The sequence below is a fragment of the Homalodisca vitripennis genome, chromosome 5 (assembly GCF_021130785.1).
Source record: "Homalodisca vitripennis isolate AUS2020 chromosome 5, UT_GWSS_2.1, whole genome shotgun sequence".
NCBI lineage: Eukaryota > Metazoa > Arthropoda > Insecta > Hemiptera > Cicadellidae > Homalodisca > Homalodisca vitripennis.
The window spans coordinates 131,966,299-131,986,691 of NC_060211.1; the positions used below are offsets into that span (position 1 = coordinate 131,966,299).

General features: G+C 30.5%; 1 protein-coding gene across 1 annotated transcript; it reads left to right on the forward strand.

Moving 5' to 3' along the window:
* Nucleotides 1-17,421: 17,421 nt before the first annotated feature.
* LOC124363627 lies at nt 17,422-19,176 on the forward strand. The gene has a single exon (XM_046818886.1). It carries the CDS (start codon nt 17,422-17,424, stop codon nt 19,174-19,176), a length of 1,755 nt encoding a protein of 584 aa, XP_046674842.1.
* Nucleotides 19,177-20,393: the final 1,217 nt, after the last annotated feature.

Here is a 20,393-nt window from a genome sequence, read left to right on the forward strand (position 1 = left end):
CATTCTAAAAATAGATATTAGTAGAGATTAAAGTCTACTCGAAGATATAAAGTCATCCAATGCTGTAATCGAGGCACATGGAAGTGATCGCTCAGATTTCCCTCTGAAGGCTCACACAGGAAATATTTGAAAAGTTACGGTCAAAGTAACATGACGCATCCTTAATGTAGGACCTCAGAACTTACTGAATTATCTTCCCGTCTATGTGAATCATATAAAAAATGTGTAACTAATATATTAAGTCTTATATCCACGTTAAAAAGCCTTGGTACTTTAGAGGTAAAATTTAATTTCATTATATACCAAATTTTAGGTCTTTATTCATAGAAATTTAAATCAATTGTTTTTCAAGTATCAAAGTTATATAAATTATTTTTATATCGACAAACCTTATTAGTTATACGATGAGTAGCAATAAATCGTTGTGGATTTAGATATGGATTTGATGCCGTATCTGTTCTTTTTAATAACATAAGGTTTTCGTCTGGTATCTCTTCGTGTTTGTAACATTTGTGAATTCAAAATAATTAAAATACTTGCAAAATCTAGCGTTTGAAATTTTAATTTGTTATAAAAGTATTTAATTTATACTGTGCTTTAAGTTATCTTATACAGTTCTAGCTAATAGCCGGACTAAACGACAGAAGTAAGAAACTGTGAAAATCATTACGAAAACTTTGCCAATTATTTTGAGCTTCAGCACTCACTATGGATTCAGGTATTGAAGTTTAAATACTTTACTACTTCTGATTACCAGTATTAATATAAATGGTTTTAATTAAATAACAAATATAAGAAATAGTGAGACAAAACTCCGTGACAGCAAACCAAATTTAACTTAAAATTACTTCTCAGTAAAGACTTTGTTTTAGAGGGAGTATTAATAACGTCAAACACAAATTAGTTTATTTTTATAGGAGTAACAGTCATATTAATAAGGTGATTTAGAATATCTTAATTTTTTTCCTTAATCCAAGATAAGGTTGGTAAATCCTATTTGTTTTTAGTAAAAACACTAAAATCTCCAAAATTATCTACGCATGACCATCAAAGTTCACAAGTTTCACTACAAAATATAGAATTTTAAACTTTCAGAAAAAGAAACACGTGACCAATTTTTTACAAAAACTCCTTCGTATTATGTGGTATTTTGAATTTACAACACGAGTTAAAAGTTTTTTTGAATGTCAATTATTTACTCGTGGGACTGTAACAATTTTATTACTGTTTCTCTGTCTGCATGACAGATCGAATTTTAGACCTACGCGTATAAATTTAATCTTATTCTATAACTACAGTAATATTAAATTATTTAGAAAATAAAATAAAATAATAAATATAATTAATTAACTGACATAAATGTACAGAATAACATTTCAAGGATATAATATTAAAACCTAGTTCAAATTGCTAATGTTTAGTGGAAACATTTAATCTAAAGTTGTGCTATCTCTAGGAATGTATAGTTAACCAACAATTCTTAAATTTGTATGTTAAACTAAGGAAACTATCGGATGAATAATTTGTGCTAATAAACCGATATCTATTTGTTCATTCTAAATTTAATTACTCGCAGTAATTTAGGTTGAAGTAAATGTATTGATATATTAATACTAATTACTTTTTTTAAGGCTATATAGTTAATTTTAGAAGTTTGTGAAGTGAAACTATTTTTTGGTGATTAATGTGGTTGTACTAAAGCATAATTTCCATTGCACGTGGTACTTGTAACAGATTGAAAATAAGTAAACTCGGGTAACTTTGGTAAATCTTTGGTTATAAATTAAACTTTTAGTCTACAGATTGAAGACCTGCCTTATATAGAACCCGTAATATAATTAGTCACAGTTTGGTCCTCAACACTAAAGATTTGGTTCATATGCTTGTGTTCGTTAAATTATGAGCTAGGTTTTGAAATCAAAAGTTAGATAGATGTCTTTCCGTCTGTGAAATAACTAGTTAAATTTTTTACGATAAACCCTACAATTTATTTGGTAAAATTATAGAGTTTATGTTTAATAAGTTGTGCTTGTATTCGTATCGTCAATAATGACTACAGAATACTATAACGAAGGCGGTATATATTTATTACATAAATTACCAATATATACTTGAAATATAAGAGTTTCGTTGTGTGTACATAATTCTCCAAAGTGTAAAATTGAAACCCTGATATCTTTTATCAAGTTAAGGTCTAATTAACAAACCTCTTTATAAAAATAGGGTTGCTTTAACAGCTCACAGAAGATGGCTTTATGTATATCAATACGATAACATGACAGACGTGGTCTGGACTGAGCTGGATCGATGATCGTGTAACAAACACTGCATTTTTCTAACTGGCATATTTATCTTATATCATAGTAATGTATTAAGTGCTTGTTTATCTATTTGCTTTATCTACCCCCAATAATTAACAATGAAAGATATTTCTAATCCCACTGTTATACTGTACATCACATCTGCCTATCACGTTACCACAGCCTGCATAATCAATAAGTTCATGTTGGCTTGTATTTTGTGGTAGTTCGTCACATGATCGTAATAGCTTGTGTAGTCATGTTTATGTATATACTAGATACAATTTAATAAATATAAAATGTTCTAAGATAGAAAAAGTTCTAACAAATAAGTGCGTAAATCGATTATATGCCATATGTGACAAGTTAAGTCACATTGTTCAAAGTAGCTTGTGTTGTTTAGTGTTATTTATCTGCCTCAATGTAAAATAGAGGGGGTTTAATTCTTTAAAGGTAACAATGACAAACATATGAAAAAATTATTATATCCATTAATTTTTACTGGTATATTTTAGCTAACTCAACCATGGCTAAGTGTATATTACATTACACCCCTTATGAAGTCACGCAAAGTTTATTATAACAATCGAAAATCAAATTGCTCATATTTAATTATGCTAAGGAAACATGAACCGTATTATGAGTTAAAATTATAATACCTTGGTAAACTTAACTAATATTTTAAATACAGCAAAAAAACAAATACCACCAAAAGATTTCCAGCCAATGATCGGGACTTGGGGAGAAAATTGATCACTTTGACCTTCACGTTTTAACAAAGATACATGGTAGGATACTGGAGAAATATTGTCTAGCAGAACTCGCATTAAAAGAAAGTTTATCTCCATTGATGTCAAACTTCAAATAAAAAGCCTACATCATATCTTATCCGTCCTCCTTTATAACAACAGGGTTTTTGTTCTTGTGCAAGTATCTTGATAAGTAATATCAACATCCAGGTCGCATTTTGTAAAGATTTGTACTCTATTTGATTAAAACTACCTTAAAATGAAAATATTCACTAAAAGGCTAATATTTCAATCTTTTTTAAATCTTCAGTGATGAAATAGTTAATATCAAATACAATTATTAAATTCACGAAATGCATTTCATTCTAAGAAAGAGAGCGCGCGCGCGCGCGAGAGAGAGAGAGAGAGAGAGAGATGTGAATTTTAAAACATTTAATACTATACAAATACAATAGTGTACAGTGTACATGTCTTGTATATAGTTGAATTGCAATTATAGCTACGTGTACAGCTGAAAAAGATATGTTTTACATCTAAGTTATAATAACAATAAACTATAGATTATTATTTGAGACTGTTAACTAATCTCATCTCAATCCGCTGTTGCACATGATGCGAGGTATTTAAGCATAACTACTTCGGTAGAAAATGTTTACGTGCTATTGCAGGACAATGAAGCAAAAATAACCGATCAATGTGGAGCTATTCATTTTTTCTCTAGCCCTGTTATCCTGCAATATTTAAATACAAGGGTATTACTTATTTATAACTGATACATTTTATCTTGCGTTTCTTTTGTTTATATATGTGCCTCGTACAAATGTAATACTATTACAAGTCTGCATTTAAACCAAATGAATCTGATAAGGGATAAATAATTGTTAAATATAAATCCCAGGCGGGAAAATATCAAAAGAAAGAATTTTTTCGTAACGTTCGTTATTACATTGCAGTATTTGAATATCACTTCGCGAGAATAGTAAATGAGCAACACTACCAATGTTATATAACCTGCTTTAATAAAACGAACGCAAATCCTGTATATACTGATAGATTGTAGCAATATATAATTACTCACTGGAGACTATCCATGAACACATTAGAGCACCAGTGCAGGAGACCTTAATGATGGTAAGTTTTGTAATAATTTGTAACATGCATGTTACCAACTTTTCTTACCACTCAGGGGACAGTTCATTGGTAGAAATATAAACAAGGTAGTGGTACGCAACACCACGTACAGTAAAAGGCTTCGATAAGGGTATATTCAAAATTTTTAATTTATAGCACATTTGGGTTCCATATTATTGTTGAAATAAAAAATAATACAAACAAGCCAATTTAAAACTATTTATGTTTTGGGATACTTAGGCTACAAGACAGTATTGAATCCCCTTATGGATGTATTGAAGTTTTTACAAAATTTAAAATGATGATATTTTTCATTATAATCGTGTTTGGCAATAAGACCATGTTAAACGTATTGCCTATATCTCAGCCAAATATCATGGTTTTCATGCACAATTATCAAAACCAGTGTTCCTAATATTGAAATAAACTTTGTGTTTAATTTAAAACCTGTACGTCAGTTAGTTTGCGAAAAATTTTACGAACAAATAGATAGTGAGATATGATTTTATAGCCCCACGAGTGTTATGTACCGCCAGAACTCAGCCAATTACGTTATAGTTTACAACAATAAACAAAATTTCAGTAGACTTTATTCCGCAATAATATCCATGATATAAAGATGTTATGCTGTATACAAACACAAAACTTTATAATAACCCTTTGCATGAAACATAACATTTTCAGCAAATTTAGTTAGGCAGCCACTACTTTACAACACTTCGCATGGTATTGAAACTATATAAAAACACTTAACCTTATATTTTTTATACAATTTCCTTCACAATATACAATTACTTATAGAGGTCTCGCTATTGCTTACTGTTATGATGATAAAATCAAAATGCTTTAATCATCATTCTTTAATTGCTTCCAAAGTTGCTCAGCACATAGTTAAATAATTCGTAATCAACAGATATTACATATAAGAAAATCTTTGGAGAGGTAATTCCCGAGCGGTCTAGGGGTTAGACTTTAATCTGATTCGACTGCTGCACTTTTTTATCAGTAATATTCCCTATACTCTGTTTGATAAGATCTTTATACAGACTAATGGCCCAAAAAGAGATAAACCTTTTACGTAAAAGGGGAGTTTTACATAAAAAACTCGTTGTCTTTAATATTTTAATATTAAGTTTCGGTTTAAGACAATCGGTAAATTTGTGCCTGTTTACATTCTTTTTTTGGCACTTAAATACATTATATATAGGATAGTTTGGCTATAACTTTCTGTACGTTATACTCGTGGTGTATCGTGAAAATATGCCAGGAATATAATATTCAGTTGTATAATGAAACTATTTTTAAGCAGTAGTTGGAGGTACAAAGCTTAAAGAATTTATAAATTGAACCTTTTGAATTTTATTATCTAATTACATGCAAGGATCTACAACGATTTAGTTTACCCTGACTTATAAACGTTACAGAAATAAGCTAGAAATTTGTTTATTTCCATCATGAGCCATTTCAAAGTTGAAATAATTGTATTAAATAAACTACAAGTACAACTCCACATTACATCGTATAAATAGATTCCCTGATGTGTTATAACAGTTTAGTTCAGATTATTTACAGATTTATTTATTACGACATTTTCCATTGAATGTTTTATTACATGAAACATTTATAAATATAGGTCTCGGAAACATAATTCGGCCAAAAGCGTAAAATTGCGTCTGTTTAAATGCTTTCTCATACGTAGGTACTTCAAGTTTGATTTTGTTTTGTTAACTGATCAAGAAAATACATACCAATATAAACCAACTTCGATAAAAAACCGTCTTTTTTGGGCTTTAGAAATTACTTCTTGTCTAAGGTATTACAAGCTCCATAGTTAGTTGTAGTTTGTCTTATATATACTTACGTACGACTTCAAAGTGACTAGACCCAAAGTATAATTTTTTACCCCAGTCAAAAAGCATCTACTTCCCGTATAAAAGAAATAGTGTGCCATTGCTTCATTTTCCTTTCTCCAGTAAACGTCTCATACTTAATCTCAAGGGAGACAGTTTCCAGTAACTTACAACTAAAAATATTCACTACTTTGATCAATAAGATGGGTTTATCAGCTTTTAAATAGGGTTTCCAACGCATTAGGTTTCGTCAGTCGTCCATCGTGTAGTAAAAATGTTATAGTAACTTCGTCTTTACAATCTGTATTATACTACTGATCAAGCGCTATTTATGTAATATTAGGCTCTTTTATAACTTCTCCTGAAAGGATCAACAGTTGTTTAGTCTCAGTTGGCATTACATTAATGTTTTTAACTATTTGTAAAATTACCAAGAGTTTTAAAATTTTCCACGAAAAGTGTCTTTTTTCATGATATTTTTTTTCCTCGCACATTATTTATTATTTATAAAATAATTAACCTAATCTCTCAGAACGCTTTTGGATTAGCATTTGGTAACAAATTTAGCAATTCATTTTTATTTATTAGATAATAACATTTTACAAATAATTTAAAATAGAATATTTAGCTGTATTTTCCCTCATTATATTACACAGCGAGGTAAGAATTTAAAACCGCAGTAACATGAATACTAAAAATATTTAAGACCAGGGATTGATTTGTAACGTTATCCATAATAGTAAATACATTTCATCAATATTATACAACAAATCATTTATATACAATCAACAGCAAGCATATTTCCCTTTAAAGTTTCTTTCAACGAGATTATCACAATATTAATAACGGAAAAGTAGAATAAAGATGATTTTATAAACGCTGAAAGTATGATACAGTTATGAAGGGAGAAAAAAGGTTAGCTTCGTAAAGAAGACGAAAAACTAATTTCAAGTTAATTTGTTACATATGGTTTTATTATGGCATGTCAGAAAAAACTATGATATTAATATTTTTCTGTATGAAGTAAACCTGAGAAATTAGAAATACAAGCTAAACAAGTCCCCCCCACCCACATCATGTTCCCACCCAACGTTCAAAATTACTTTCCGTCTGGTCTATCTTTAGCCAAGAAATAATATTTCTTGAAGGAAAAACACTTACATATAAAACGTAAACATGTCTTATCGCAAGTGAATTGTATAAGTTAAATTTATTGCATGAAAATATAAAATATAATTTTTATTATACTAAAATGTCTTCAGTAATATATTCAGTAAGGGTCTTGAAAAAGAATTATTGTATGGTCAGGGATTAAGGCATCAGGGAGATGAAACTTAAATAAAATGACATGCCGATCCTTCTTCAGCATACTTCTTCAATACATATACTAAGATAACAGGTTACTTGATGGGCATATATACCCAGCTCTCTAGTTAGATCTGCCTACATAGTGTTACAAATTCTTTTAAAATAATTAATGTTGAAGTAAATGAAAATGCAGCAATATGATGGTTATTAATTATTGAAAAGTCTTATACGTGCATTTTAACTTATAATATATCCCAACCACACAATATTAGTCATAATTTTATGAAATTAAAATTATAAACTAAATCTGTCTTTAAAAGGTTATTTGCGTAAAGTCCTGAAAGCTTCGGGTTATCTCGTGCGATGTGTGGTGTGGACGTTTACATACAGGTTTTAATTATTACGTTTTTATATCCATGTAAATACCTAGAGGTTTCTTAGAACCTGACATCTACTTTACCATACAAAATATTTACTTTATTTTTAAACTATGTGTTTAAATTACGGGATCAAAACAAAGATTTATCTCGTGCGATGTGTGGTGTGGACGTTTACATACAGGTTTTAATTATTACGTTTTTATATCCATGTAAATACCTAGAGGTTTCTTAGAACCTGACATCTACTTTACCATACAAAATATTTACTTTATTTTTAAACTATGTGTTTAAATTACGGGATCAAAACAAAGATATATCATAAGAACATACATTATGGTTGGTGAGATAATTTTAACACCACTTACTAATCTTGATCTAAAGATGCGTCTATTCTCAAACATGCCATTGTTAAATCGGTCTCGGCTCTCCCTCGCACCGTGCTCAGCATCAATACCAATTTGACGCACATTGCCTCTGAGATCTGCTAAATTTTCCGAGAGTTTCTTATGGAATCAATCAATACCACCGTAAAGCTGTAAAGAAATAGTTCTGAGGCGTGTATTTCGTATTAGTTTTACTTCATATGAAGTAATATAATTCGGTTAACTTATCCTGTATTTAAATTTAGACCTCAGCATTTTAAAGTACTATTATTTTCAAAACTATTTGCTGAATTTCAAGTATAGAAAGAGTTGTAAATAGCAGGTTTTTGCTATAAATTTTTGAATGACTTAACAAGCACAATATGAGTACCCGAGATCACATGTCACATTACGCTGAAGTTTGCATTTAACTTGAACGTTTATAGATAATTTTATCCTCATGATATCACCTTGAATTTGCTAAAACTCAGCCATTTCTCATGAAGGGATATGCATTTCATCTTATTTCATGTTTTATACATGCATAAAACCCAATACAACGGAGTATCGAAGAACCATTACACCTCATAAAAGAAATTGTAACGAAAGTATTACTAAACAATAAAGATAAACTCCTGTTTATGTCACATTAAAACATTAACAAGTCAATTTTGGCTCCACTCAGTTTGTTTAAAAGTATATTCATTCTAAAATTTTCTCGTTGGAGTTAAGTGCACAATCGTACTGTTGCATGTATAAAAATAAAGTTTTTTGCAATATTTAAATCCTATTGATTAGTACGTTATTTAGATATAGTGCGGACTGGTAAACAGAGAGAAGTTAAATTTTTTCTGTCCTTTCATTTTACTAACGCCAAGTCAATAATGTTTGACAACTATTCTACTACTAATCCCTAAATGTTTCAGGTTATCTTAAAGTTTTAATGCTAACTAAAATAATTAAAATATTAATATTTTAGTGGAGACACTTTGCAGTAGGGGCTTATGAATATGTTGCTTAACATTCTTAAATCTTTGGGATCAGGAGAACATTACTAATGGGTTTGTATTCTATCTACAGGAAAAGAGAAAATGTATCGAGTAAGGTACACGGAAAATAAATCACAATTGATGTTTTTGTAGGTCTGTATCTAGGGGATGCCAGAGGATACCGTTCTAGTGTTTATGATGTTCTAACCTAAACAAGTGGCATTCGGAGGAATATCACTGATATCATCTATTCTCGATGACTTGATAGTATAAACCTATACGGGACGTTTACGTGGATCAGCGAATGAGGTTTAACAAAAAGCATTAGATTGGGCCAAAAACGGCTTAAATTCAACGTGAAATATTTTTTATTTAAGGCTTTAAATAGACAATATACTAGGCATTTTTATTACATTCAATATAAAGTGAAAATATAGGGCTATAAGCTTTATATCTTAAAATTTTTACAGCATATATAAATTTAATTAAAATTCACTTAAACATATATGGGCAAGATATTTTTTATTATGAAAATAAAAATAAGTATAAGTTGAGAGTAATTCCTTTGGGATCTTAAATGAGCTTCAGGAATCAATTGAAAACTATATTTAATACATATAAAGTTTTGAAAATATGTATCTTAAGTGTTTTATTCCAATTTATTCATTGGATAATAATGTTCATGATTAATGAGGAAAACAATTCAGATGCATAAATAACAACGTACGACACATTTCTTGCCATAGCTGGTACGGAAATAGTTTCTAAATAAAATACATCAATAACACTACCATAGTTGAAAAAATTAAATCTATTTTGATTTCTAATAAAAAATACATGACAATACAAAGTAAAAATAAAAACATTGGAACGTACTGTGAAAATAATTTAAGATTATAAGAAGAAACATTTAATGGTGGTTTTTATTACATTTATTAATTTTTGCAAACTTATCTAGAGTAACATGTACTTAGGGATCGATTCTGTTACAATCTATCTATGTTACAATCTGTTACAGAAATCAAACTAATAATACAATTTTTTAAGTAATGTTCAAAATGTCACCGATTATTATAATTAGGACCCAAATAAACACCTATGAAAAATACACACACGCATGTGTGCTGTACTTAAACGTATTTATGCAAAAAATTTTAATGAAAATATTTAGTAAGTTTTTGAAAGTAAATAATAAGTAAATTTAGAACTACACATTTTTAACACTTCCTAATATTTTAAAACTATGAAAGTTTTTGATCATGTATCATACAATTAACTTAAAATGATTAGAATGTTTACAATTATTCAATTATGTAATACAATTTCAAGATATAGGACTTGCAACGTTTTGTACATTTTGCATTTCAAACATACCTGCAAAAAGAATGAACGCTGTAAATACTGTAGTTTCCATCAAAATAAGTTAAAGATTTTTGACCATAGTATTTGAACATACTTTGAAGGAAGTGCATGGAGCACAATTGGAAATTACAATAATGTCACGAGCGGGACTATAGTGTTGAGGTGTAATGATCCTGGCCTTCGAAATGTAGTCCTGATCTCGTGGAGCTTGTCGTATATTTACTTTCAAATGTCAGCGTTCTATCGTTGATCGTTGTTAAACAAAAAGAGGGGTTCACACTTAAATTTTTTTTTAGACTTATGTTACAATTTACTATGTTTCTGAACAATGCTCAAAGTCATGTGTAAGATTTAATCAAACTCTTGTTTTGTAAATAGTTATTATTAGTAAGTAAAAATAATTACATGTAATGAAAAAGAATAAAACATAAACAAAGCTAGAGACATAACATGAACATATTTTAGCTTCAGTAACGAAGCACGTGATGTCCCTAGACTAAAACGCTTCTGTTGCACAAAGGTGTAATTAGTGACTGGACAGTGCGTCACTGATTGTCGTTATGTTCTGTCATTGCAAAAAATAAATGTGCACCATCTGAGTTTATTATAAAAAAAAAAGTAAAGAAGAAAAATTTCTAAAATATTCCTGGAGTGATCTTGAACACACTTTCAAGAATGTTTTGATTTCTTTCAATAATCTTGATAATTTAATACTTTTAATTTAATTTTTTCGATTAAAAAGTTTCCACCTACAATTGGCATGCGTACTATAAACTGAAAACTTTTAACTAATTGAATATAAAAAATATGTAGAAATAATAACACAAAATATGTAAATTTCCATGTGATAACATTGAAAAGGGATTTGATTGACTGAAGTAAGCATTTAAACCTGAAGTGTTATGCGCGAGCTATGAAAGAACAACTACCTCATTAGAGACTCTACTTCAAGACAATGAGGCAACAACAATACAGTCCCCCGGACCTTTTTATCGTTTCTCTTGTCTTGATACACTGAAACGTTATCCGTTGAAATATCGATTTTCATTCCATTGTATAACTTTTTGGGTCAAGGTATATTTATTTCACCGTAATTGTTCAACCAGTTATTTATATTAATTATATTATTATATTAGGTAGATTTATGAATGATATTAATAATAATAATATAAATAACTGGTTGAACAATTACAGAGGATAAAAATATACCGTGATCTCGATGTATATATATATATATATATATATATATATATATATATATATATATATTTGTTATTAATATTAATTAATATTAATTATTATTAACATATTTTTATTATTACTGGATATGAAATAAGACCTGGTGGCTATTTTACACGAAGTGTTGGTTTTAAAGTTGTACTATAACCAATAACATTGAATACAAATCATAATATGAGGTCACATCTGTGTACTAAAGAGACGTTCGAAATAACTTGTTATTTCTGAACACAGGTAATTTGAAACGCTGCATAATAACATATAGATCGGCTTAATGCCCTAGCTAACATGTCGAGTACAACGTCTTAAAGTACAGACGGTACTCTGTGGACTAATAAACTGTTCACTTTATTCCTATGAGATTATCTCACTATTACGCAAACTTACTTTGCATCGCCACGTCTACATTAATGCGTACTCCATTCGCATTTGTATTATTATGTGTGAGATAGCTTAATAAATCACAGTGAAATTAATTTTTGTTATCTATTTTCGTTTCAGTAAGGTATCTGAACTGAATGTAAAGGGAGGCGCACACGTATAGTGTTACATGCTGCAAGTTGACAGGCTAGTTACATTTGATCCGTTTAAAAAATTTATATAATGAGATAAGATAGAGCAATAAGTGATTGTATTTCTTTAGGAAATCTAATTCTTAACTTTCTGCAAGAGCAGTTTAATTGATCATCTTATGAATTATATAAAGAAAAGCATGTCTGAATAACTTAGTATAATATTCATACATTGCATTTGTGACTATGAACAACGGATTATTATGAAAGCTTGCAAAGCTATACAAAGGTGATTAGTGAAATTTGTTCAATTTGTGGGATTTCAGTGAATAGCACTACACATGTTAAAAGACCGTGGGAACCGGATATCAGGATACGAGGTCATATTCCATAATAAATGTGGGATTGCTGGTCTTGCCCCTACTTACAGTTATAAAGATTTGAATAAATTTCCGCAAATTTGAACAAATTTCACTCAGTACATTTTTAGCATGTATCAGACTTTAAGCTTGGACGATTCTGTAGAAATACGGTTGGTACAAAATACCTTGCTATCCATACCTCTTTCATTCAAACAATTATCCCATAAATACAATACAAATGGTAATGTTTGCTGCAGTATGTATAATGTTACTAGTCTAACTTAAAATTATAAAGTTATTCATATATTGGTGAATGGTGGAGTATTTTCAGACACACTATTAAAAGTACCCTTAAATACATACAACTTTTAAATTTATATGCTGAAATTAACCCTCGTTTATAACGTGGTATATATTTGTCAATTTTTATTTCCTTTTTATTCTTGTATGAACTTTATAATGCTGTTTAATTTAAATTTTTTAATACACCCTGTTTTGAAAGCGCTAAGAAGTGAATAGTCTTAGCACACTATCTATAGACTAGAAAATGTCCATGCTACATTAGTATATTTTGACTTAATATATCTGAAGAACCTGACTGAGGGACGTAAGTTCCGATTAATGATTATTGGTTATTAGGTTTTTAAATATTGGTTACATGGTTATTATTATATTCGATGTATATTTATATACCTTACATAATAAAGTATTCCTTACGCTACTATTGATAACCATTACGAACCAATGGTGATTAATATGATTAATAATAGTGACAAGAACAGTTCTCATACAGTATAATACTATTTCATTAAATAAAAGAAGAACGAAGAGTAACTTTCTAGTTCAGGGACGATAAGAAGTTTAAGCCAAGAACATTGCTTTTCACAAGCCCACAAGTAAACACATCAAACATTTACTAAGACGACATGTTTCTGTCTTCTATAAACTTTAAAACTGTTGTTTTACAACGTTTTTATCTAAGAAAAAGGTTTTGTTGTCGTTATCCAGGAATACAGTGTACGAAAATGTATATAAGTATTTATAAGCAGTAGTTTAACTGTTTAGCAGAGCTAAACTTCTCACTAACTCACATAACTACTCACTGACTAACGACTCAGTAGTCCAAAATGTGCTATTGATTTGAATCTAGTCACATGACCGAACAAACCTAATTTTGTTTTTTTATATGGATTTTAGCGGTCGAATCACAAAGCAGTATATTATGAAATTTAAAATTATTACAATATGTGTTTTACTGTACGAATCTTTACGTAGGAACTTTTATCCATAGACGATAATTTCTAATATGTTTGATTCCTTATTTTAAGGTGACCCGGAATAGTAAAATTAGTTTTTAGTTAATTTTTAGTTAAATAAAAATATTTTTTAACATTTCTGAGTCCTTTTCTATATAATACAGACTACTTTGTTTATACTATCATAATATCTTGTTACACGGGCACATTGTACCTCCTCAAAACAACCAGTGCGTTGTTTACACTATTACGTACACAATATTTTACCTCAGTCATATGACTAAGTGTTTGTTGGGCAGGGATTGTTATGTTTAATAACATAATCTCATATGTTATTACTGCATTTATTATGACAGTGTGAACATCCAAATTTAGTAAAATATGTTTTATACGGGGTAAGCCGAAATGTGAATAAAAGTGTAAATAGCGTGGAATGGGCAAGGGTCCCAAGAAGTTTTATTACAATGAGGACCCCGGATTTTGGAGTATATTAATGATCAGTATTATTGACGGACACAACCAGGTGTGCGTGCCATAAATGCTATGGAATTACTGGATTACGAACACAAGTGTAATTCTAAATAATCCATTTAAGTATTTTTGAGAGTAGCTAGAATACAAGAAAGGCTACAGAGGAGAATACCTAAGGAAGAAAAAGAAGGAACTTCAGAGTGAAGTGTATTAAGTATATCAATAAAAGTAATATGTTTTAGTTAATAGCTTTTTTCAAACGTTAACTATTGTGCCCAAAATGGAATATTATCTAAAGTATTACTTGAGATATCTAAATGTACTTTATATGCGATATGTAGGCCATCTTGTCACAGAAGCTAAGTTTTTATAGCCAAAATTATATTTGGATTGCATTTATTAAAAATCTAAAAAATTAGAAATTTCTAAACAAGTTCAGTATTTTTAGTACTTAATATACTTTAATATTCTAAACTTATACAAATACGCAAAAAATATGTACAAAAGGTTATATTATTTATGATAAAAATTTCATTTAAGTATAACCATGAGATACCTAGAAGATTTCCTTACATTATAGATAATTAAATGTTACAGATAGTTTTAAAATTAAGTTATCTTCTCATAGTATAGGAAATGCATAGTTGTGAATGTCCCACTATATTTTCAGGTTACAAAATAGTTTCTCAATAGTGGAATTTTATTATTTTGTTATGAATGGTTTTCTAAATAAATGTAACTACGTGTTAAAATTAAAAAGTCACTCTCGATATATGTGTACATGGCAGAGGTAAAATTTCAGTATTTATGCATTTAATGGGTATTTAGGTTTATTTTGAGAATACGTGTTACTCTCGGAGAAATTCGGTTTCTGAAAATTTTTTTAACGTTTTAAAATTAAAATTTAATATCATAGTACAACTAAAAATGTTATGAAATGTTTTGAAATTGGTGGCCGAAGTACTAATAGAAATTTACAATGAAATCAATGTAGTTTAGACTAAGGATGGTCACTAGGTAATTTTATGTGTTGACGTTTTATTAACTTATGTGCTGATAATAGCCCTTTATGCTTTATTTTATGTTTAATACTAGATTTTGCTAAATAATACCAATAGAAACTTTCAGTTAATAATATTTGCTAAACGAAATGGGTTGTCTTTGTATTTTGATAGACAATGACCTGCATGGTTTGAAACCTATAAAAACTGAGTTTGTTTTAATAGACTTCGCTGAGGTTACTTGAAAAATTTCAAATCTATAATTCAGGTCATTCTCGATATAGATGACAGAAATAAAGACAGAGGGTCATACAGAAAAGAAACTAAAGTTTCCATTACACTCATTCAATGATAAGTTTATCACATGTCGGTCACACTCTTGTTTCCTTGAGTTACTTTTTCTTTGTGCTATCACTTTCGACCCTCTAAAAGTTTGTACGATTGTGTGTTCCAAACTAAAGTTGGACAAGTAACAAGTTGGAATGTAAAGTCAGCTGTGTCTTTAAAAATATATCATGATTCTTATTTATTCCATTGTTTGTGTAAGCTAACGATAAAATGTTTTATGTTCTCTTACACATCCATTTGCAAATATCCATATCGATTTCTCCATCGCCAACGCAATACAGCAGATCAAGTATTGTTTAATATCGCACAACACGTAACTGATGATAGATTCCCTGCACGTAAACCTAAAATATACACGAATTGTGGTTTTCCGAATTTTTTGGATGGGTAAGAGTAAATACCTGAGAATGCATCCAATCTAGATCTCTTGCTACCGCTACCTAGAGGTGTGACATTGGAGGCTATCTCAGCCACGTTATCCTGGAAGAAGGGGAAGCTAGATCTATTCCAGTATCTGAAGCATCACTTTATTCAGGTAGCTTACCTTTTGTAAATATTAATGTATTTATTACATTTGAATTGTGTAAGCGTCAAAATTAGATTTCGGCAATTATTTTAAAGGCCAGTTTTAATAGGTTTTTACCAAATATAGTACCAGTATAGTTTTTACCAATAGTAGTAAATCAAATTAAAGGTCTATATTAGCAGAGTACAATGACACATCCGACCTGAAACAGTTGTCTTTAAAAAAATTACGCTGGTTTAAAGTTTGAAACATTCACAATGAAGGTCCTTTTTTAGATGTTTTAATATTCTTGTTCTGGCTCAAGTTCTAAAAATTAAAGGTAATCAATGAATATTGGACTTAAGAAATAGTTCTTATGGTAGTTGGTGGCTCTTCACATCCAATGGTGGATAGTCTACCAGGAGTTCGGCTAAAAACATTAACGTACGCATAGCTAAAGATGTACATTGTCGTAAAAGTGTATTCTAAAATGTACATCAAATAAATTCCAAAGCCCAAATTAAAAATAAGAACTTTTTATTATAACTATCATTATTTCTTTCATTCATATCTGCTAAACCGCCACTTTAAAATAGTGTACATCTTGCGCTATACTTCAGTTAAAATATATTGATCAATTCCTTGTAGACCATCCTGCATTGGATGTGAAAAGTTTCTTAAGTCCAGTATTAGTTTTATATGTTTACAGCTTGAGCCAAGACAATATTAAACCGTATAGGTTATAAACTTTAAACCAGCGTAAGGGTTTTAAGAGTGAACCTTTTCAGGTCAAATTTGCAGTTTAGTACTATACTAATAGAGGCATTTAATTATCTACTAGTCGAACTATGCTCTAATTTAACCCGCGATCGCTCCCGTGGTGAGAAAAAACTTCACCAAAGTACATTTTTGTTAATAGTGTTTTTAATAACACAGTGTTCGTGTCCATCATTCAGGTAATCTAAATAGGTTATATAAGAAAACAGAAAAACGCCATTACAAGCCGGTTGTCGCAGGGGGGTGAGCAGTAGAGGGGGGAAGACAGCGCCGCGCCCTTCCGGTCCCAATCTCACTACGTGAGCGACCGCGTGACTGCTCAGAGGAAGTTTGTTCTCACCACGCGACTAACGGCGGACCTGTTCAGTGCAAGAATTGTATTACAGCTGTTTTATAATTTTGTGTGTGTTTACCAGCTGTTCATGTTTTGTTGTTAATATTTTATTGTTTTATTTGTGTTTATGCAGTATATGAGTATCTAGACCAAATGTAAATAATAGTATTGTGAATTCAAGTGTAATGGCGCGTTTTCAAGAAGAAGACATTGCCAATTGGCTCTTAGAAGAGGAAAACTTTGATGCTAGTGGAATAGTGTCAGACTCAGATTGTGCAAGTGAACACAGTGATCACAATTCAAATTCAGAACAAAGTGGTGCTGATTCGGACACTGGTGAGCCCATAGCTGATTTTTCTGAACATCCACAAGCAACAAATAATGAGGTACGTGGTGTTTTTTATAAAGGCAAGAATGGTACAATGTGGGAAGCTCACAAGCCAAAACAGACCAGAACACCTGCACAAAATATTGTGCAAAAACTTCCTTCTATAAAACGTCTATATCAAGAGAAATCAAACATTGTAGATTGCTGGAAGGTTTTTATTACAGACAATATTATTGATAAAATAATTGTAGGCACAAATCAGAAGTTAGATGTAATGAGGAGGAATTATTCCCGGGGGGAAAAGGATTGTCCTCCTACTAATAGAGACGAAATTCTTGCCTTTTTTGGATTGCTATATTTGATTGGCATGAAAAAAGGAAACCATTTGAGCACAGATGAACTTTGGGCAACAGACGGTACTGCTCCAGACATATTCGCATGTACAATGTCTCAAAGGAGATTTCATACTCTTGTTCAGGGAATTAGATTTGATGACAAAGCAAGTAGAGCTTACAGAAAGGCAAGAGATAATTTAGCTCCCATAAGGGAAATATTTGAAGAGTTTGTAAGGCAATGCCAGGCCTCATATAATGTTGGAGCATTTGCAACAATAGATGAAATGTTAGAGCCATTCAGAGGTCGTTGCCATTTTCGGCAGTACATTGCTAATAAGCCAGCCAAATACGGCATTAAGATCTACGCAGTTACCGACTCGAAGACTTTTTATACGGTTAACATGGAAATATATCCAGCTAAACAGCCGGATGGTCCATTCAAGACCGATAATGACGTGTCTGCTGTCGTAAAAAGAGTTGCTGAGCCAGTACTGAATGGTGGACGTAATTTGACAATGGACAATTTTTACACTTCAGTTCCTTTGGCCAATGATTTATATCATAACTACAGAACTACAGTTGTAGGAACTATTAGGAAGAACAAACCTGATCTACCACCTGAAATAACAAATATTACAGGTCGTGCTAAATGCAGTACTATTTTTGCTTTTGGAAAAGACCCTAATAAGTGCACTATACTATCTTATGTACCAAACAAAAAATCTAAAAAAAACGTAATCATGTTATCCACCATGCACAGTGATGACACTATAGATGAGTCTACTGGTGAGCAGTTCAAACCTGATATTATAACGTTTTACAACAGCACAAAAGGTGGTGTTGACGTAGTAGACCGCATGAAAGGAGAATACTCAGTCACCAGAGTAAGCAACAGGTGGCCATTTACTGTTTTTTGCGGCCTTTTGAATGTTGCTACTATCAACAGCCAAATTATGTTCAACTTCAACACTTCCAAAAAAGTTGCAAGAAAAGATTTTATAAAGGAATTAGCTAAATGCCTCATCAAACCTCACATTGACCAGAGAGCTTCAATTCCAACACTGGCGATCCCGCTACGGCGAAAAATAGAAAAAATTACTGGATACAGGAATATTCCTAACCTACGACAGGATGGTGCCAAATCAAAATGTGACTTCTGTCCCGCAAAAAAGAACCGATACTCAAAAAATCGGTGTTGCGACTGCAAAAAATTATTGTGCAAAGAACATGTTAAAAAAACTACCTTTGTTTGCAATGATAGTGAAGATAGTGACTGAATAAATTGTAAAACAAGTGATTATTAGTTTGGGGTAATCTTATGATTTTTGTAAAGTTTTCAATATGTGAGGAATTTTATTGAGCCTATGTGTGTAATTTTTACTAAGATTTGAGTTTGTAATAAAGGCTATATAAAAAAGTAAAGTTGTTTTATTTGCCTTTTGGTGATATTTGGTTTCTAAAACTATACTGTAAATACATTAATAGGTTTTTAGAGGTTATTAAAACCATTTAAGTAGATTTAGTGACTATTAATAAACAATGACCAAAGTGAGAAAAAATCTCACCACGCGAGCAACTACGCAACATTCCGATACGCGAGCGATCGCGGGTTAAGATTTAACTTTTGAAATGTTGTGGACCATCCCCCTGAAATGATAATAAATGGTATGTTACTTCAAAAAGTAGATTTGTATAAGCATTAACGATGTACCAAGTTTTATTGCTTTACCTGTAATCGATCGGGATTTATCAAGGCCGTGCGGTACTTTTTACACCCTTTATATATTGTGTAGGGCTTTATTGCCAATTACATACAGGAAAGACGGTATTGAAGGTAATTTATATAAGTTTATTAGGTAAGTTATACGTTGATTCAATATAGCGCCGTTAACTAAAATTATCATTAAAATAGTTTATGCAAGTAACGTATTATAGCATTGCATTTCATACCATATGATGCTATGAGATAAGAATAAAAAAAATAGTAAGTTCTCTCAATCTCAAATCTCTCAGATGTGATTCTAAAATTGAAACTTTAAGGGAGTTTTTACTTGTAAAAATTTATTTCCCTTTGTAAATGTGGTTAATTGTAGGAATTGTTCAAATTGCTATGCCTATGTTATGACCTATAAGTGAAAACTATTTCGGGCGTTGATTTACATCACACAGGCTTTAAACTAGCAGTACAGAAATGTAATACTTCTGTCAAGTTGTTTATATAAAGTAATAAATAAATTAAATTAATTATAAAAAATAAATAAAAATAACAATTGAGATTATGTATGGAAAAGTTCAGATTATTAAACTGGGTTGTGCTATACGCTTATAAAACAACTTGTATACTTTAAATAACTTGTATAAGCCAAGTTTTATAATTATGACGGTATATTTCTAGATGGAAGTATGACAACGTTCTTTTTTAAATGGTGGTGGTGTACTAAAAATCTGTTTCCAGACATTGTTAAAGAATTACTGTAAAATGATTGTTTTATGC

Excerpts from the sequence above, each read along its gene's own strand:
- LOC124363627 (XM_046818886.1), top strand. The coding sequence starts at position 17,422 with ATGGCGCGTTTTCAAGAAGAAGACATTGCCAATTGGCTCTTAGAAGAG.